This window comes from Acanthochromis polyacanthus, chromosome 17 (assembly GCF_021347895.1).
Source record: "Acanthochromis polyacanthus isolate Apoly-LR-REF ecotype Palm Island chromosome 17, KAUST_Apoly_ChrSc, whole genome shotgun sequence".
Classification (NCBI taxonomy): Eukaryota; Metazoa; Chordata; class Actinopteri; family Pomacentridae; genus Acanthochromis; species Acanthochromis polyacanthus.
The window spans coordinates 21,398,083-21,414,123 of record NC_067129.1 but is presented as its reverse complement, the minus strand read 5'-3'; the positions used below and the strand labels follow the sequence as shown (position 1 = coordinate 21,414,123).

General features: G+C 40.5%; 1 protein-coding gene across 1 annotated transcript in view; it reads left to right on the top strand.

Annotated features, from left to right (window-relative positions):
* Positions 1-3,258: 3,258 nt before the first annotated feature.
* LOC110967388 (junctional adhesion molecule 3B-like) overlaps positions 3,259-16,041 on the top strand; it is a gene marked incomplete at its 5' end in the record, with an annotated part of 37,520 nt that continues 24,737 nt past the window's right edge. Inside the window, one exon of the mRNA XM_051937916.1 lies at positions 3,259-3,457. Coding sequence (XP_051793876.1) covers positions 3,259-3,457 — 199 coding nt within the window. The remainder of the gene's footprint in view (positions 3,458-16,041) is intronic.

Here is a 16,041-nt window from a genome sequence, read left to right as displayed (position 1 = left end):
CAGATCTTTCTGTGCCGGAAAAAATGCTATTTGCATCCTATTGACCTGCACAGTGCAATTTAAATGTATTCTTCCACCATCGCTTTAGACTGTGTCTTTATTGCCTGCTTATTGTATTGTACATTGTTCAGAATACTGAAGGTACTGCCATGTTTTGTTTGTAGTGCAGGATTAACATGGCATGACAGCAATAAAGACTAAGGGTGGAATTTCAGGTCCATTGGGATGCCATTACAAGTTACCATCTGGCTGGTTGATCCATGGATGATTGTTTACGAAGAGAGACACCAACCATGCTGGAATTATGACTAACAAAGGCCTGTCTTACAGCTGAATGGGTGAAATAAGAGTCAAAAAATGTCCGTCCTAAAAGCGTCCTCAGCAGGAAATTTCACTGATGACATTTTTTTTCATGCGGGGGTTTGTTTCAGATTCTAGGTCTCAGTGAAACATAAAGGCCCTCTCCTGTGTTTTATTCAACCAAGTAGTGGCACTAGGATTAAATGACAGGAAACATGTGACCAAGAGCAAATCATAATGCATGTATTTTGACTGTGTACACTTAGCTCAATGTCATTAACATTCATAAGCAAAAGCATATTTTAAGTCACAAACAGGTAAGCTCAGAATTCATAATACATGCGGTGGAAGGGTAGTGGCACGATTAAACCTCCAGAGGAAACAGGAGAAGGCCGAAAAAGGGTTAAATCAAATATTGACTAATTATTTTCTTATTGAATCTGCCTTGCCTTTATAATCACCTAAAAGTCACTCAGAGAGACTGGCTCTTTTAGTCGTACATCATTTCCCCATGGGCTGTGGGAGCAGAGCACATGAAAGCCCTTTGGTCTAATTCTGTTTGCTTCAACAAGACGAAGAGCGGAAAAAAACACACATCTACGATCAGTTATTTTCCACCAGGTTTTCCAGACATAAAGCAGCACAGAAAGTAGAGCCAGCATTGCAGAGGAAAGGGTTGAACTAGTTTGAAAGTTTACAAATAGCAACGATGTTTGAGATGTTCCGTGTCAGTGCTAAAACTCAGTGCTACATCGTGCTAATGTCTCAGACCCTGTAAGGAAGTATGTGTCTATTAAACACTATTGTAATGAAGAAAAGACATAAAAATCTCTTTAGCATTAGTTTCACCTGTATTTTTTTCTGACAGCGTGTGTGCTGTAGGATCCCTGTGATTCCTGTAGGTAGGTTCTGAGTTTGCAAACATTAAAATGGTGCTAAAAACATGACAGAGAGTGTGTGGGCTGCATCCCTGTGAGTGGTATTTCATCTAAAAATATGTGTTTATGTTATTTCTAAGTCTGCTATACATTTAAACTGTTTAAACACTGTATAGTTACTAAAAGGTCACGGTAACGGCAGATATTAAGTCTTTATTGGGGGATTTTTTTTTGTTTCATTTTAAATGATGTTGCAGGAGGACTGTGACAGGATTAAAGCTTTCAAAATAAATAAATAATAAAAAGTAAAGTAAAACTGGAACAGCTAAGGATAAAATCGGCTTTATCCTGCCAACTCATAAAATGGCAGCATTGTTTCTGATCGTGTTACTGTGTGAAAGACAATGTATTTTTTCTCCTGGCATTTCCTGTTTTTTTTTTTAGCTTTGTATTCAGCATCTACTTGTATAATGTGTGCAAAGATTTTTGTGTCTCCCCAAACGCTGTGAAGGATACACCATGAAGTAAACATCCACGCTTTGCTTTAATCAAGCAATTATAGCTTCGGAATTGCAGCCTTATTAATACTCTGCAGTCATGGTGTTGGAAAAGTATCATTTATAAATGTTACTTCACATTTACTGCAATACATTCAGACCGCTCATGTCATTTATATAATGCCCTCTTTATCCAAATTGAAAAGGACTATTTCAATATTTCAACACAGCAGACTGATAACACATACCTAACACCTGATGTCAGTCATGTGGTTAAATTAACTACACCTGATTCATATGAATCTGACCTGAATTATAGATTTACATGTTACATAACACAATTCATGGCATTCTAGGTAAATTAGACATACTACTATATTTAGATGTAATTGCCACAGTGACAATGTTGCAGTGAGCTGTATTTTTCTCAGATTTGACTTTTAGGGCGACAGTATTGATCCAGTATTCATATCCACTGGTTGATCATGTTTAATGGTGTGATCATTCCTGCACCACATGACCGCAGGTACACAGTATGGGGATGATTTTGCATGCAGAGGTTATGTCACAGATATGGTTTGGGTAGTACTTTCCGGGCTGTACCAGCTGTCATCACCGAGTTATAACAGGGCTCAGACTGCTTGATGTAAGCAATGCATGTCTCCGCAACTGGAAGCAAACAACATTACCGTTCAAAAGTTTAGGGTCACCCAGACAATTTCATGTTTTCCATGAAAGCTCACACTTTTATTCATGTGCTAACATAATCATCAATTAGCCTTTCAACACCACGAGCTAACACAATGTGGCATTAGAACACAGGAGTGATGGTTGCTGGAAATAAGCCTCTGTATTCCTATGTAGATATTCCATTAAAAAATATCTGTTTCCATCCAGAATAGTCATTTACCATACCATCTGTACTGCTTTTCTTTCAAAAATAAGGAGTGACCCCAAACTTTTGAACGGTAGTGTATACATAGATGTGACAAAAACAGGACTGTACAAGACTGGGATTGTCCTTTCATGTGAATACGGTAAGAGCGCTTTGGGTTAACATGACTGCTGTGCCTGTCACCAGGGTCAAACAAACAGTATGGGTGAGTTACAGTCGGTGACAGGGCTGTGATCTACAGCCAGTAAAAAATGATAAGTGAATATTTTATTAAAGCCTGCTGGAAGCTGTTGGTCACGCTGATTCAACCTTTAACATATTCTAAATTTCTATGTGAGTGAAAATGGCCTGAGGAAGCGATCACAGATTAATGTTCTACTTTGTCTAATAGCTTTTAATTACCCGTGCTGCTCACTCATATGCAGTTTTTAAATAACTGTGATTTTGCCTTTTGATATTCTCCATTTCATTTGAATAAGCAAAATTATGTAAAAACTATGCTTTGTTGTTAATGTCACCTCCAGCCCACAGCACATGAAAGACTGGAGGCTGGTGGTTTCCTATCTGAGCCCCCAGCTGCTGCCTGCCTACAGTATAACGCCACAGTAGTAAAAGCCTCCCACATCGTGTCAACTATAAATTCTTCTCTCTGTGAGTGATGCTTTCGGTAGCTATGGAAACCTAATATAATAGAGCCCTCCCTTCCCCTCGTTCTCTCTCTCTCACCCTCTCTCTCTCTCTCTCTAGGTCTCTCTCCCTCTCTCCATCCCCACCGAGGCTCTCCGGACTACTTTGCGCATGCACGGCCAGTCAAACCGAGCATTGCATCGACTCCAAGATGGCGAAAACACGTCTGGCTTGCCTCCTGACTCTCCTCTCAACTCACTGTAAGTACAAAACAAACATTTTCACCGGCTGCTATTTTATCTGTCGCGGCGTCGAGAGAGGAGACCGTCAAATGCTGTCCACTTCTGCGTGTGTTTGGTCCAATTTTCTTCCACACCAACGTGAGGTGGGAAACAGATTTGTGACTCAGAAGTAACCTTATCTGGACGCAACTAACGGTAAACTCACGGCAGACTGACAGCGAGCTCACTCTCCCCGTAGTTTAGTAAATGTAGTTTCGAATTCTCCAAACGGAATTACAAATGTAGTCGCCATTTTTGATACAACTTACTGTCCTCATGACTTGTGAATGTGCGGCTCCAGCGATGGTTTTAAGCCGCTATTGTTACTCAAATCCATCGCTTACTCTCCCTCGGCGTTTCTTGTCGGAATAATACCGCTATATGTGAAAAAGCAGCATGTCTGTGTGAACCCAAATGTTAGCATAGCGGGACTACCTGAGCTAAATGTTACTCAGTTCAACTGGTCATTTCAGAGCCACCACGTTTAACGAAATGTGCGTGTGCGTGTGTCCTCACTCTGAAAAAGTTCCTCTCAAGTTTGAGAGTTGTGAATTAAATATGAATTACGGCGGTTTCGTAGTTCGTGCGAGTTAACTATTTAACGCGGGTTCGGAGCGGCGGTGGTAGCGAGGATGCTGGGAGTAGTGATGTGAGATAACGGTTTTTCCTGCGGCGGAATAAAAGCAGGCTGACCACGGCAGGAGCCAGCTCGGCAGGGCCAGCGAGTATCCTCTACCCTCTCCTCACCAGCCTCCTCCCGCTGCCGGATCCTCTCAGACCGCACCAGAGCTGGTAAACACAAACAGCCGTCGGAAAATCAATTCGTCTCAGTTGCCCTCTCCGCTTAAAGAGCTCATATCCTCTGTTTATCAGCCCTGGAGCTTGGAGCGATAGACGCACACCTGTAAGAGCGGAGCGCCACGTTAAAATACGAGCCCACGAAAAGCCTTCACACACCTCAAAACTACGAGGTTAAATCGTTATTTCCGATGTTGCCGTGAGAATTAGAGATTAAAATTATAATGATGTGGTTCACAAAAGCAAAAAAAAAAAAAAAAAAAAACACACTTGTTGCTGTGCTATATAGAAATATATTTGATAATCAAGTTTGTTGCACTCTTTGCTCTGGTACAGTAAAAATCTGAATATACTGGAAATTAAGGTAGATTTTCTTTGAGCTAAAAAAATTAAATTTTCTGCTTTTATTTGCATTCCAGGTATAGGCAAAATATTTTATGCAAGACGCTGTAGTGTAAGGTGCATTGGTTTTCATTCATGCTTTAATTTATGAAAGCATTAAAAAAATTATTTCACAATTATGAAATTATGTGTAACATGTTTTGCAGTTTCTGTTTGTACTTTGTATGCATGAAGAGTCGTGCTTTGGTATTATTTTCTCCACAGCAGCTTGACATGAAATAGGCTGCTAATTTTCCCCCCGGACTTAGATTAAGCGAGGTGTGAGAGGACAGACGTACAGATCAAAGGGAAGTACAGACATAAGAACCTTTCCTGTGATCTCTCACGTGTGTGAATAGGCTTATTCTCTTTGCTTTAATTAGGAATAGCAGTGGAGCTTGTTTATAATCTGTTGCAGTGCTCCACACACTGTCTCTCTTGACATATTTTCAGGCTCTGAGCGTTTTTGTTTGTTCGTTTTTATGCTATACTTTTCAAAGTCAGTACTCGTATTGATGTTCCTCTGAGTAAATATGTGACAGGGCATGATAGCAGCACAATTGACATTTTTGGGGAGGGGGCAGTGAGCTGGTAAAGAATTAAGAATTTCTTTTGTCTTGCTGGACAGGGCTTAGCCATGTGGTCAACTGGCTCCCAGCCAGCGTCGCCGCTGTCTTTAGAATCAGGACAAATCTGACTAGACTTGAGTTGGCCACAAGCCATGTTATGAATTACTAATTGGCACTGATCAACATGGATTTCTAAAAGGTACTGACTGTAATTAGAATGCTCCTTGCATTTTGAAAAATCTCTGCTCCACATTTAATTTTTGATGCTTCACAAAGCGATTAGCAAATTCAGCGAGGAACGAATGTGTCACTTGCTTTGCCTCTTTTTCTGTATGTCGCGATCAGTGTTATTTTGTATGTCTGTGGGATGTGCTTGTTATTTTCGATTCATGGCAATCTTTGGATAGCTATCATCTTAATGGCCAAGCAGCCCCAGCCTTTCCAAGCGACGGCTAAACCCAGCACGACTGAACATAGCTGCAAATATCAGCCCAGTCATCTGTCAGCAGAGCGAAAGACGAGGGCCATTGTTATTTTAAGTGCACATGCTTACAGCAGACTTTCCAGTCCGATCTAATGGAATGCATTGACATTTTCCATTGTTGGCTCCACCTGAGAAATTTCACTTAAAATATTCCAAAGAAAGTGGTATGCACTAAAACAGGACATCTGCCAGAACCTTCCTGCCAGCAGTGCAGCCAAAGTATGTGTGGAGCTGGAAGATGCTCAGGATGGATTAGTACTGAGCAAATATAAACTTTGAGATCCCTGCTTTTACTTTTCACAAGAAACATCTGTGGCCATCAATGTATTTGAGACACTGGTGCGAATGACAGTAAAGATGATCAACCTAATAAAACATGTTATTGTGAAAACCTCACAATTCCTACCTCAAAAAGAGACTCATCATGATAGTATTGGTTTATCATCTTTCACACATATTACTGAAATCAGTTTCTCTTCCTAGATAACTGACGTTTTTATGACTTCACATTATCTTTGTTTTCACTCATGGCTGTCAGCCTGATCCGATCCGAGCCCTCTCTTTATCTGAATGGATAAGATAAGTGAGAAAGCTGTCCACTAGATAGCTGTTTAGAGTTCTATGCCGGCAAGTCATTGCATCACTCAGAAAGCTTTAAGCGCCGCAAAACCCACACATAACTGGGGTGCTCATTGGATGACGGTATCCAGCACACTCTTCAAACATTTATCTAAATGAGAGCCAAGCGTCGGCACTTTTCCCATTGTTTGGCATGTGTGGCATAGCCGTTTGGCATGACAGGAGTCGGTACGCCCCAAGATAACTGCTGATAGTGGCTCCCCTAGGAAGTGCTTGTTGTCAGATGTTTCCCTACCCACCCAAAGCTTGAGAGCAAATGTTTAGAGCACTCTCTGAATGGCATGTACGGCCCCTGTGGGCGAGTCACATACAGTCTGACATTTTACTGCCAAGACAGTAAATGGCAGAGTAAAACAGAGGTACACAAACAGAAAGGAGTCCCTTGCTGCTCAGTATTTGTTTGTTACAAATAAAGAGAAGTGTCAGCGGCATAACACATTTATCGTTGTTGCAGGAAGGAATTACTCGTTCTGTTCATGCTTATTTCCTAACTGGGAATTGTGTAATGAGTTCTACAAAATTACACAATTTTTGTAATGGTTTTTACATTTCTGTAGTGAGTCATGTGGAGAGTCCCTGAGTATGATAAAGTCAGAGTGCCACATGGCTCTTACTGTTGAATGACCCGAAACAGCTGAGCAGGAGTGGGTGGTGGTGTTTTGAGCAGCGTCGCAGGCGTAACCAGAAATATCTGCTGCGTCCCTCCCAAACCTGACTGTGCGTGTTAGCAAATGCAGCATTCCAAATAGAAAACACATGGAGGTAGAAGCCTTCACATCATATTAGGCCTGACTAACAATCATAACCACCTGTTTTCCTAAGAGATAAAAGGGACTCCTGCTGGTAAAGACGGCTGAGGTCAGAGCAGAAAGAGAGAGTTGTGAAGAAAGACAGTTGAGCAGAGTTGCTTGTTGAAGGCGTTCAGAAATAAGCTGGGTGTGTCAGTATGTCTTTTGAGACAGAAATCCATTTTAACTTGACACAGAGAAGGATTTAGCAACCTGTCCACCTTTGTCATTTTTTCTTGCAGTCTCTTGCAGTAGACCACTGAGGTTGAAAGGCAAACACAAACGTGCTCGTGTTCCAGAAATGGCAGTGGAATGTGCATGCTTCAAATGTCAATAAGACTAGCATGTGAAAGAACCATCAGTCATAAACTAGAAACCAGCCTCTAGGCAGTGAACGCTGGCCAAAAACTTCAAGTTAAAATGTTAGGATGGCCAAGGTGGAAGGGGAATGTTTCTTTAGGTTAACTAGAGGTTTGGACAAGGGACAGATTCACGAGAAAATAGAATCAATTATAGGGTAATAAGATTTTGGAAATTATGGCGCTTCCTCAATAGCAGACTAAATTGGTTGTTTATTTTGACAGGACATTGTTATTCAATGTTTAGGCTACTCTAGATCAACAGGACAATCAAGATGCCTCTTTACTGACTGCCTGGGTTTAGGGCAGCTAAAAGCGCCTTCCTGTTTGATGATCTCTATCTATGGTCACATGGTCCCTGGAAGGGAAGCGCTATGGCAGTTCTCCTGCTTGTGTGTTCACTGGATACTGATGGGAGTACATCAATAGGTCAGAAGAGACTGCCATCGATCAAACATTGGGTTGCTGTCAGCTTAGTGAAATAATTAGGGTTTCATTAATGACATGGCAGAGGCAATGAACTACATGTGGCTGAGCTGTTGTCGCTCTGAAAGGAAAAAGCTTGAGGCTGCGCTCCTGCTGAGAGTCATAACCAGATAATCGCTCTGGATTCATCTTTTGTTTACCAGCCTGTAACAAAAGGGTAATTACCGTCTAAAAATAGCCACAAGGCAGAGTCATCTGACAACCTCAGGTGTTTGATCACTGTTCACTCCAAATCATTGGTCCCATCATCAAAAACATACACTACTGTGATAATGATAAAGGTCAAAACTTCTATACTGTAGTTTAAAAATATTTACCCCTTGTAAGTCTGAGTTTCTCTTTCAGTTTCAGGAAACTGCTTAGCTTAGTGGGGCAAGGTCATGTAGGGATGTAAATCACTAATAATGGCAGGAGCAAGAGTTATGTGAACCCTGTGATTTAAAATATTAAAATCAGCTAAAAAAAAAAAAAAAGAAGTAGCCAGAGCCTGGCTAAAAGCTTTGCTGTCACATTTCAAATGGGTTGGGGACAGTACATGGGCTTTTAAGGTTCTTGGACTTGGCAGAGTTTTGGTAATAAAAAGATGTAAAGTAGAGAGACTTCAGGACGTCACAAGATTTAAAAGAATGGATTAAAAGATATTGCTTTTTTGGAGAAAATATGATTTCCCCTTATTAGAAATGAGATCTGGATTTTTATTTGAAAGTCTCTGTATTGTAAATGATAGATTACATTTAAGAGGCACTAAAATGGAGTTCAACTCATCTGATGACACATGGCCATGATTACAACAATATATTGAGGATGTCTGCAGAAATATTGTGGTACGTGTGTTACCTGTGGAGACAAGACTCTGATTCTCCAGCTAAAGCTTCCAGACATGCCGAGCGTAATGTCATGTCTGTCAGAAAAAGCTGGGGAAGGTAATGAAAAATGACTTTTGGCTGTTGGAAGTGCAGACTTTTTTTGGAAGTTCCCTTGTCTGTGTCACTGCTTGGAGCATGTTAACAGTGTGATTTCAGAATAGCAATTTTTCACATAAAAGCTGCAGCATATGGAAGAAGCTGTGCCTGTTATTGATAACAATGCTGTAAATAACAATGGCAAACCACTCAGCATGTATTACCATGAGGACTCCGTCTGCTAATCAGGAGCAGTTGTGCTTGAAGCTCATTTCCTTTTCTTACATCTGGTTGCCTGTAATTACAATGTGGTTTCCACACCTCCATCCACCACCTCCAGGCTCCAGGCTGCGTGATGCTACCATGGAGGCAGCACCGGGGCGTGGATGCACCTGTCAGACATGTGGCATCAAAGTAAAAATATGCAACATCTACTGTTCCACTTCTTGTTGGAGAGAAAAATCAGACACATGCTACAGTATGCACAGCTGAAACAATACTATTTAACAAGAGGTGGTGCTAATGGTTTGGGGTGGATGCAGCCTGTTTAGCAGTGACACTAATGTCAGATTGAGGTCAATTATTGGCATCTTCTGGGAGGCAGTGCAAAATGGGTTCCAAACAGCACAGCATAGAAATGATGGATGTCTCTCAGTAAAGGAGCAAGACCTGGACCTTAATGTGTTCAATTTAAAATAAATAAAATCAGAAAATAATTTATTGCATGCTAGCACAGCTGTCATTGCATAAAATTGAATTTAGGAATGAAAACGTTCTAAAACATCTGTCTTATTGAAAAGGACAGACTGATGCCTTTCTTTGTGGCTACAAATCAATTTTAAAGCATGATCAAAGTCTTCATCTCACAAAAGAGCAACTCACTAACTCCATACTTGGCTGCAGAGTCTGCAGAGAGGGGATTTCAGAGTGCTTGGGGTACATGACGCAGAAATCTTGGTACTCATCCAAATGAGTTATTAGTGATGATTAACGTGTGTGTGTGTGTGTGTGTGTGTGTGTGTGTGTGTGTGTGCGCACGTGCACGCGTGTGTGTGTGTGTGTGTGTGTGTGTACATGTAAGAATAATAATGGTGATGCAGTAGATTTCTCTGTAAAACGCTTCTTCCTCGTCTAGTATCTGTTTTGTAGCTTCATTAGAGCAGAAAAACATTTACATTTAAAATATAATTAGGTAAAAGCTCAGCATCCAGTCATGGTCAGTCATTATTAACACCATCTCAGGTTCCTCTCAAACTCATGTGAGACAGTGCTGATACAAAAATAAATCACAAATTAGATTTTGCTTCAGATTAGTTTGCTGCAACTCTATTAGTCTCTTCATTAGAAATATGTGGAACCTAATAGAATTAAGACTTTAATTATCTGTAACAAGCCATAGGACTCAAGAGCACATGAGTTTTTTTTATTTCACTAAAAAGATGTTTTTGACTTCTTGTGAAAGCAAAAGTTCAACATTTTAAGGGAAAAAATTATTGACTTTTTGATTTACACGTGAGAAGATCAAAATGACTATCATATCTGTCTTAGCTTAGCATAAAGACCATAATCAGTTAACCTGTTTCTCTTTAAACAAACAAACTAATCTCAGAAAATTCTACAACACAGCACTTCCTTTAATTTTACTTGTGGGAATATGATGGCTGAGAGCTGCCAGGTTTTTTGTTCCGACGGCTCACAACCAAGAAATAGTTTGGCACATCACCCCGAGTAAAATGTCAGATTATAAAAATGAAACAAAAATCTAATTTCAATGAGTGAACTTAAAAGATGCTGGAAATTGGATTTTGTTACAAGAATTATTTTTTTGTTAATTCTACAGTCTTTTTAAACAAACAAAACAAACAAGTACCAGTTATCAGTGCAAAATCCAAACACTATATTGTAGTTGTGATCAATAGCAGTGCTGCTTTAGAAAGTCCACCAGTACTGACACAGTTTGCTTTCAGCTGACTGGACAGATAGAGCTGGCAGACTGTAACCAGACCATCTGGCCATATGGTGTGAGGACTATCCCTTCTGGGCTACTTAGTGATAAATATGTTGAAACTGAACTGGAAGTGATAGCACTGTTAGGCTGTTTTACAGTTTGCCAAAATATCTTTTGGTTGAAAACAATCCAACTTGCATTGATCTAAACAGTATTGATCTCTTATACTGGTGACTTTTAGGTCATTTGTTGAAAAAGTTCCGACAAGATCATGGAGACTTTCATCTGACTGCTCTTTCTCTGTGTCCGCTGAAACTTAAGCTGAGGGACAACCTGCCCTGGTTCAAAATGTTACTGTACGAAACATAAATAAATACTTAAAGAGAGTTGAAATGGTTGATATCTGGAAGCTTTAATGGAATTCCCTGATTCTGTCAGATAAGATCATGAGTGCCTGAATCATCCATGCTTTTTAGGCCTTGCTGTGAGTCATGCTAAGGAAGAAGCTCAGTGTACACAGGGCTGTTGCCACATGTGTGTGAGGGCATACTTTGGGTAACTGAGTGCTTCAGATATTTGTCAGGATGCCAGACATAGGCGACGAGTTTGTAACATGGTGGCTGGCCCCTGTCTGAGCTCCAATAGAGGGGCTTTACATGTGGGACTGCTCCGTTTCTGTGTCATAGAAAGCAATAGAGGGGAAAGAGCAGAAAGCAATTTGGGTGGATTTCACCGTGACTCAGGGGTTTGTCAGGCATTTGTCATGATTGTAACAGGTCACTCAAAATGGCCTTAGCTGCAGCCTCAAAGCTGATCACAGACTTAAAAGTTGAGAGAGACAGAACCTTAACAGAGACTTCAGGAACAGTTGACATCAACAACACTGTCCCCCAACAGCAGCGCTTAAAGGATGATAAGACAAATATGTTTGCTGCACTCTGTATTAAACTGGGCTACATAATGGAAAATAAGAAAAGGAAAGAAAATAGAAGCAGAAGATGAGCCAGTGGATGTTCCACAGCACCTCTGTGTTAAGGGATTTCCTCAATTTTTTCCGTTAACATAGCAATTAACCTTAATTGTCAGTTTCTCGACATTAAACCTCATCTCCTGTGTCAGTCCCAAAATGGTCATGTTATCTACTCTGCCATTTCCTTTCACAAGGCTGTCCTACTTCCCTAAGTCAGATTAACATATTTATACAATGCTCATTATCAGAGCTAAAAAGGTAACTTTAAATGAGTCCTTTCAGACCCATGCCACGTTATTAGGGATTTTCCATGACTTAAAACTTTTCTCAACAGGAAGGATACAGTAAGAAATGAAAAAAAACTCTGACTAATGTAATTACAAGACTGTGTTTTTGTCGAAAGAAGAACAAACACATAGTGTAATTTCACAGTAACTTTGCCACATTCTTGAATTTTTGCCTCTTGTGGATTTTCATATTTAGACTAATATTTAAAAGAACCAAAATTTAAATTAAAGAACCAACGCAGCTTCTGTTCTCTGATCATTTCAAATTAAAACATGAAATTTGAAAACAACTTGGAATGATGTTGGCGGAGCCATCTTGTCTGACAGCATCGATGGGAGAATTTTTACATATTCCTGAGGTATAATTCTACCCTGTTCTTCAAGTGCATGACTAGTGTTTTCATTGGGTGCACACTCCCGCTTGCTTTGCTCAGACCGAAAAACAAAGCCGTTTCTCATAGTTATTCTCTAGAACCTAAGAATACAGAGAGCACAGATGTGAGGTTCCTAAAATATTCAGCATACAAAAGCAAAGAGCCAACAAATAATTTATTGAGAAAATAAAAAAAACAACAGCAGAAACACAAGAACAAAAGCTATTTAGTCAGCAGGGGTGGAGTTTATGGTGTGTCTCAGAACATGCGTATTCTTTTTGTGGGAGGTGAACAAGAGTGAAAACATACAGCAGGTCATTAACCCCTACGCCCACTGAACTCCACCCCAAAGTTGCACCCAAAGTTCCCTCACAGCCGTTCATTCTGGCCCGATCTGGTTTGAGCTAGAACAATGATCTTATGGTTTCATGAGCTTTCCACCACACTTTCAGAGGGAATCTGTATCTCTGTGCTGACAAGTCGCTCAAAACGGCCTCCATCCATCCAGCGCTCCGTAATGAATCCCCCACTTACCCCCAGCCACCACCCACCCCTCCGTCCTTCCCTTCCCTCACACTGGCTCACTCATGCAGAACCGAACGATTGTACAGTTTTATCTCAGATCATCAACACTCAAGATCATCAGTGTTCACATCTGTGGGCGGCTTCCTTTGGGGCAATTGCTTGCATGGTAATGTTGTTCAGTGAGAACAACTCAGTTCTACAGAGAGGGATGAACTCTGAAGGACTGCTGAAATGTGCTATCTAACTTAAAGGTCTCAGTCAGATCCAAGTATAACTGTCCTTATGAATGGTGCCAAACCATTTGTGCCTGCCCTGTTCTACTGCGTTCCATTCAGTGTTGAGGTGGATGCATTTAAGCAGATTGAGCTTGGCACTTTGCCAAATGAGTTGTGGTCATAGCTTATCAGGGCTGGGTCTGCTGAGCACACTTCCACAGAATTTGTAGCAGTCTGGATATTTCTTACTGGAGGCAAGCTGTACACTTTAACTGATGGAATATTCTCCTCCCTGCAACTAATGTAGTTGTGTAATTAGTTAACAGTTTACTTTTCATGACACATGAATGAACTGTTTCACATTTACGGTGCATGCAAAGTAGCATTTCTTTAATCATTTGGATTGTCAAAAGTAAGACAAAAATTCCACTGGGTTTGGATTTTATGACTGAGTCAAGCGCCAGATGTGTGCAGGTTTTTGTATTTGGATTTACATGTAAACACCAGAAAGAGCATTATAATCTGCTTAGAAAAACATTTCTGCCTTCTTACCTATAGGGAAAAGAGACTCAATTGAAAAATGTTTTTGTCATTATCCTGGTATGTGGGACACTCAACTTTGCCTTGATTGTTGCAAAAAACAGAATTTCTGGAAAGTGAACATAATATTGAACAGGGCAGAACATGTATGTCATACTCTGCTGTAGCACGCTGAACACCACAGAATAGTTATGTTTGACGTAAGCAAAGACAGCAGGTGACTGAGATCGCCAGCTGTCATCTATTCTTACCGTAAAAGCACTTTGGAACTTAGCCATTGTTTCCCAGACCAGGAGGTTACACTGTAACTGTGCACCGCACACCTTCAGTTCCTCTGTGCCTGTATGCATGGCAGCATAGTTCACGTGACAGCCTGGAAACAAAATGGGTGGCATGAAATGGTTGGTCATTTGGCTGTCTGGTGCCTTTGTCTGGTATTTCCCACGGAAACCCATCAAGGATTCCTCCCTGAGCAGGTGATGGAAGTGCAGCTCCTATGGGGGTGGTGGGGCGAGGGACAGCAGCAGGAGCCTAAGATGGTTTCACTCCCCAGCTGTTGTTTAAGCAACATTCCCTGTCGCACAGCTCAACCAGCCTGTTCAAACTATTTGAGTGTTGAGCATGCCTTTATGCACATTTGTTGTCTGACTGGGTTACTTGTTGGCAAATTCTTGCTGGGGTTGCACACTTAGATGTCTCAATATTTAGTTAGAATTTTTTTTTTTTTTTGCAGTGTAGGCACAATGTTCATAAACAACTGTCTCTTGAAATGAGTAGCACATATGATTTATTCCCAGTTATGTGTGTTACAGAATGGAATTTTGTTTTCAGTGTGCGGTTTATGAAAACAGGCGTCTCCACCCTTTTAATTAGAAGTTATTTTAGATTGGAATAAACACGAATCAAAACAGTTTTTAACATTTATGTTGTCTGAATTCCCTCAAAAGCCATATAGTCATTTTAACTCTCCATACACTGTGTAACTGCAGTTCTCTTTAAATCCAGTGTTGTCATGTTTAAACAATACCAAACTAAAAATGATGAATTTACAATGTGCTTGCAATGTACATAAATAATTGAGTAACCTTGCAGGTCAACAAGAAAGAGCTTTCCAAAGAGGCTCTTAAACAGTAAGGTAAAAGTTGTCTTGACCCTTTTGGTATTACTTTCTCCATTTTCGGTCTAAAAATGTGGGAGCATTAAGTGACCTCAGTCCCCATCACCACGCCTGCCTGTCAAAGCTCATTTCACCTGTGAGCAGTCATCCTCTACACAGTCACACACTTTCGGCGACCTCACATTCTGCACTCCTCTTCATTTACTCCACATTAGTGCTTACTAAGGAACAATGAAACAGTCAGAATTGCTTCCCACAGCATTATACAACATGCAGGCCAGTTGCCATAGTCTGTGAGGAGTTGCTGGAAAGGAAATCTTTGTTAAAGAGTAAATCTTTGCTACAGCAGCGTGTTTGACCCTTGACTCTTTGCTTAACTGTGCTGATTGACTTCAGCTTTTCTTTTTTGTCACAAATTCAACAGAAGGTAGCAGGCACTATCTTGTCAAGTATTAGAGATATAAAATGTAGGCAACAATCTAATGCAAAGCGCACTTTTTAAAAAAACTATTAATATTTGTAGTGTAATTAATATTGATAGGTGCATACAGTATATGAGCTTTTATTGTGGAGACGGTTTGCAATCTTTGTGAGGCCCAGTGCTTGTGGAAAAGGGTTAAATCAAACCGCATGTGGAACGTCCTTAGAACATAAACAGGTTAGTGGAAGACTGAGTCATCTCTGGGAAAAAAAAATTCCTGCAAAGTGTTGTGAAACAAATTGGATCCCATTTTATTGCTAGCAAACTGTGAAAGATAGACATTGCGAAATTATTGTCTCCATCTTTGATCAGACATACATCATGTCAATCTAACTGCCGTGTTTTTCCATTCTTCAGGCCTGCCCTACACAACATGGCTTTTGTTTAACAGTGAAAACAAAGGCCAGTTAATAGGCTGGGCTGTGGGACGCTATTGTTGGAACAGTAGACTTTAGAAATACAGCGATTTTTTTCCTGGACCTGCTGTTTCAGAGTTGATAGCATCTTGATGACTGAGCTGAACTTGGCTGGGTGGTCTTGTTATAAAGACTTTATTAGCTTCCTGCTGCCATTTCACACAATATGCTCCTGCATGCCACAAAAATGCAGCTATAAAGTTTAAGACATGAGTGCATTTGGCTACACTGAACTACACTCATGTTGGGTGTGTTTCATGCACTTTTAGATGACATTAATAGTT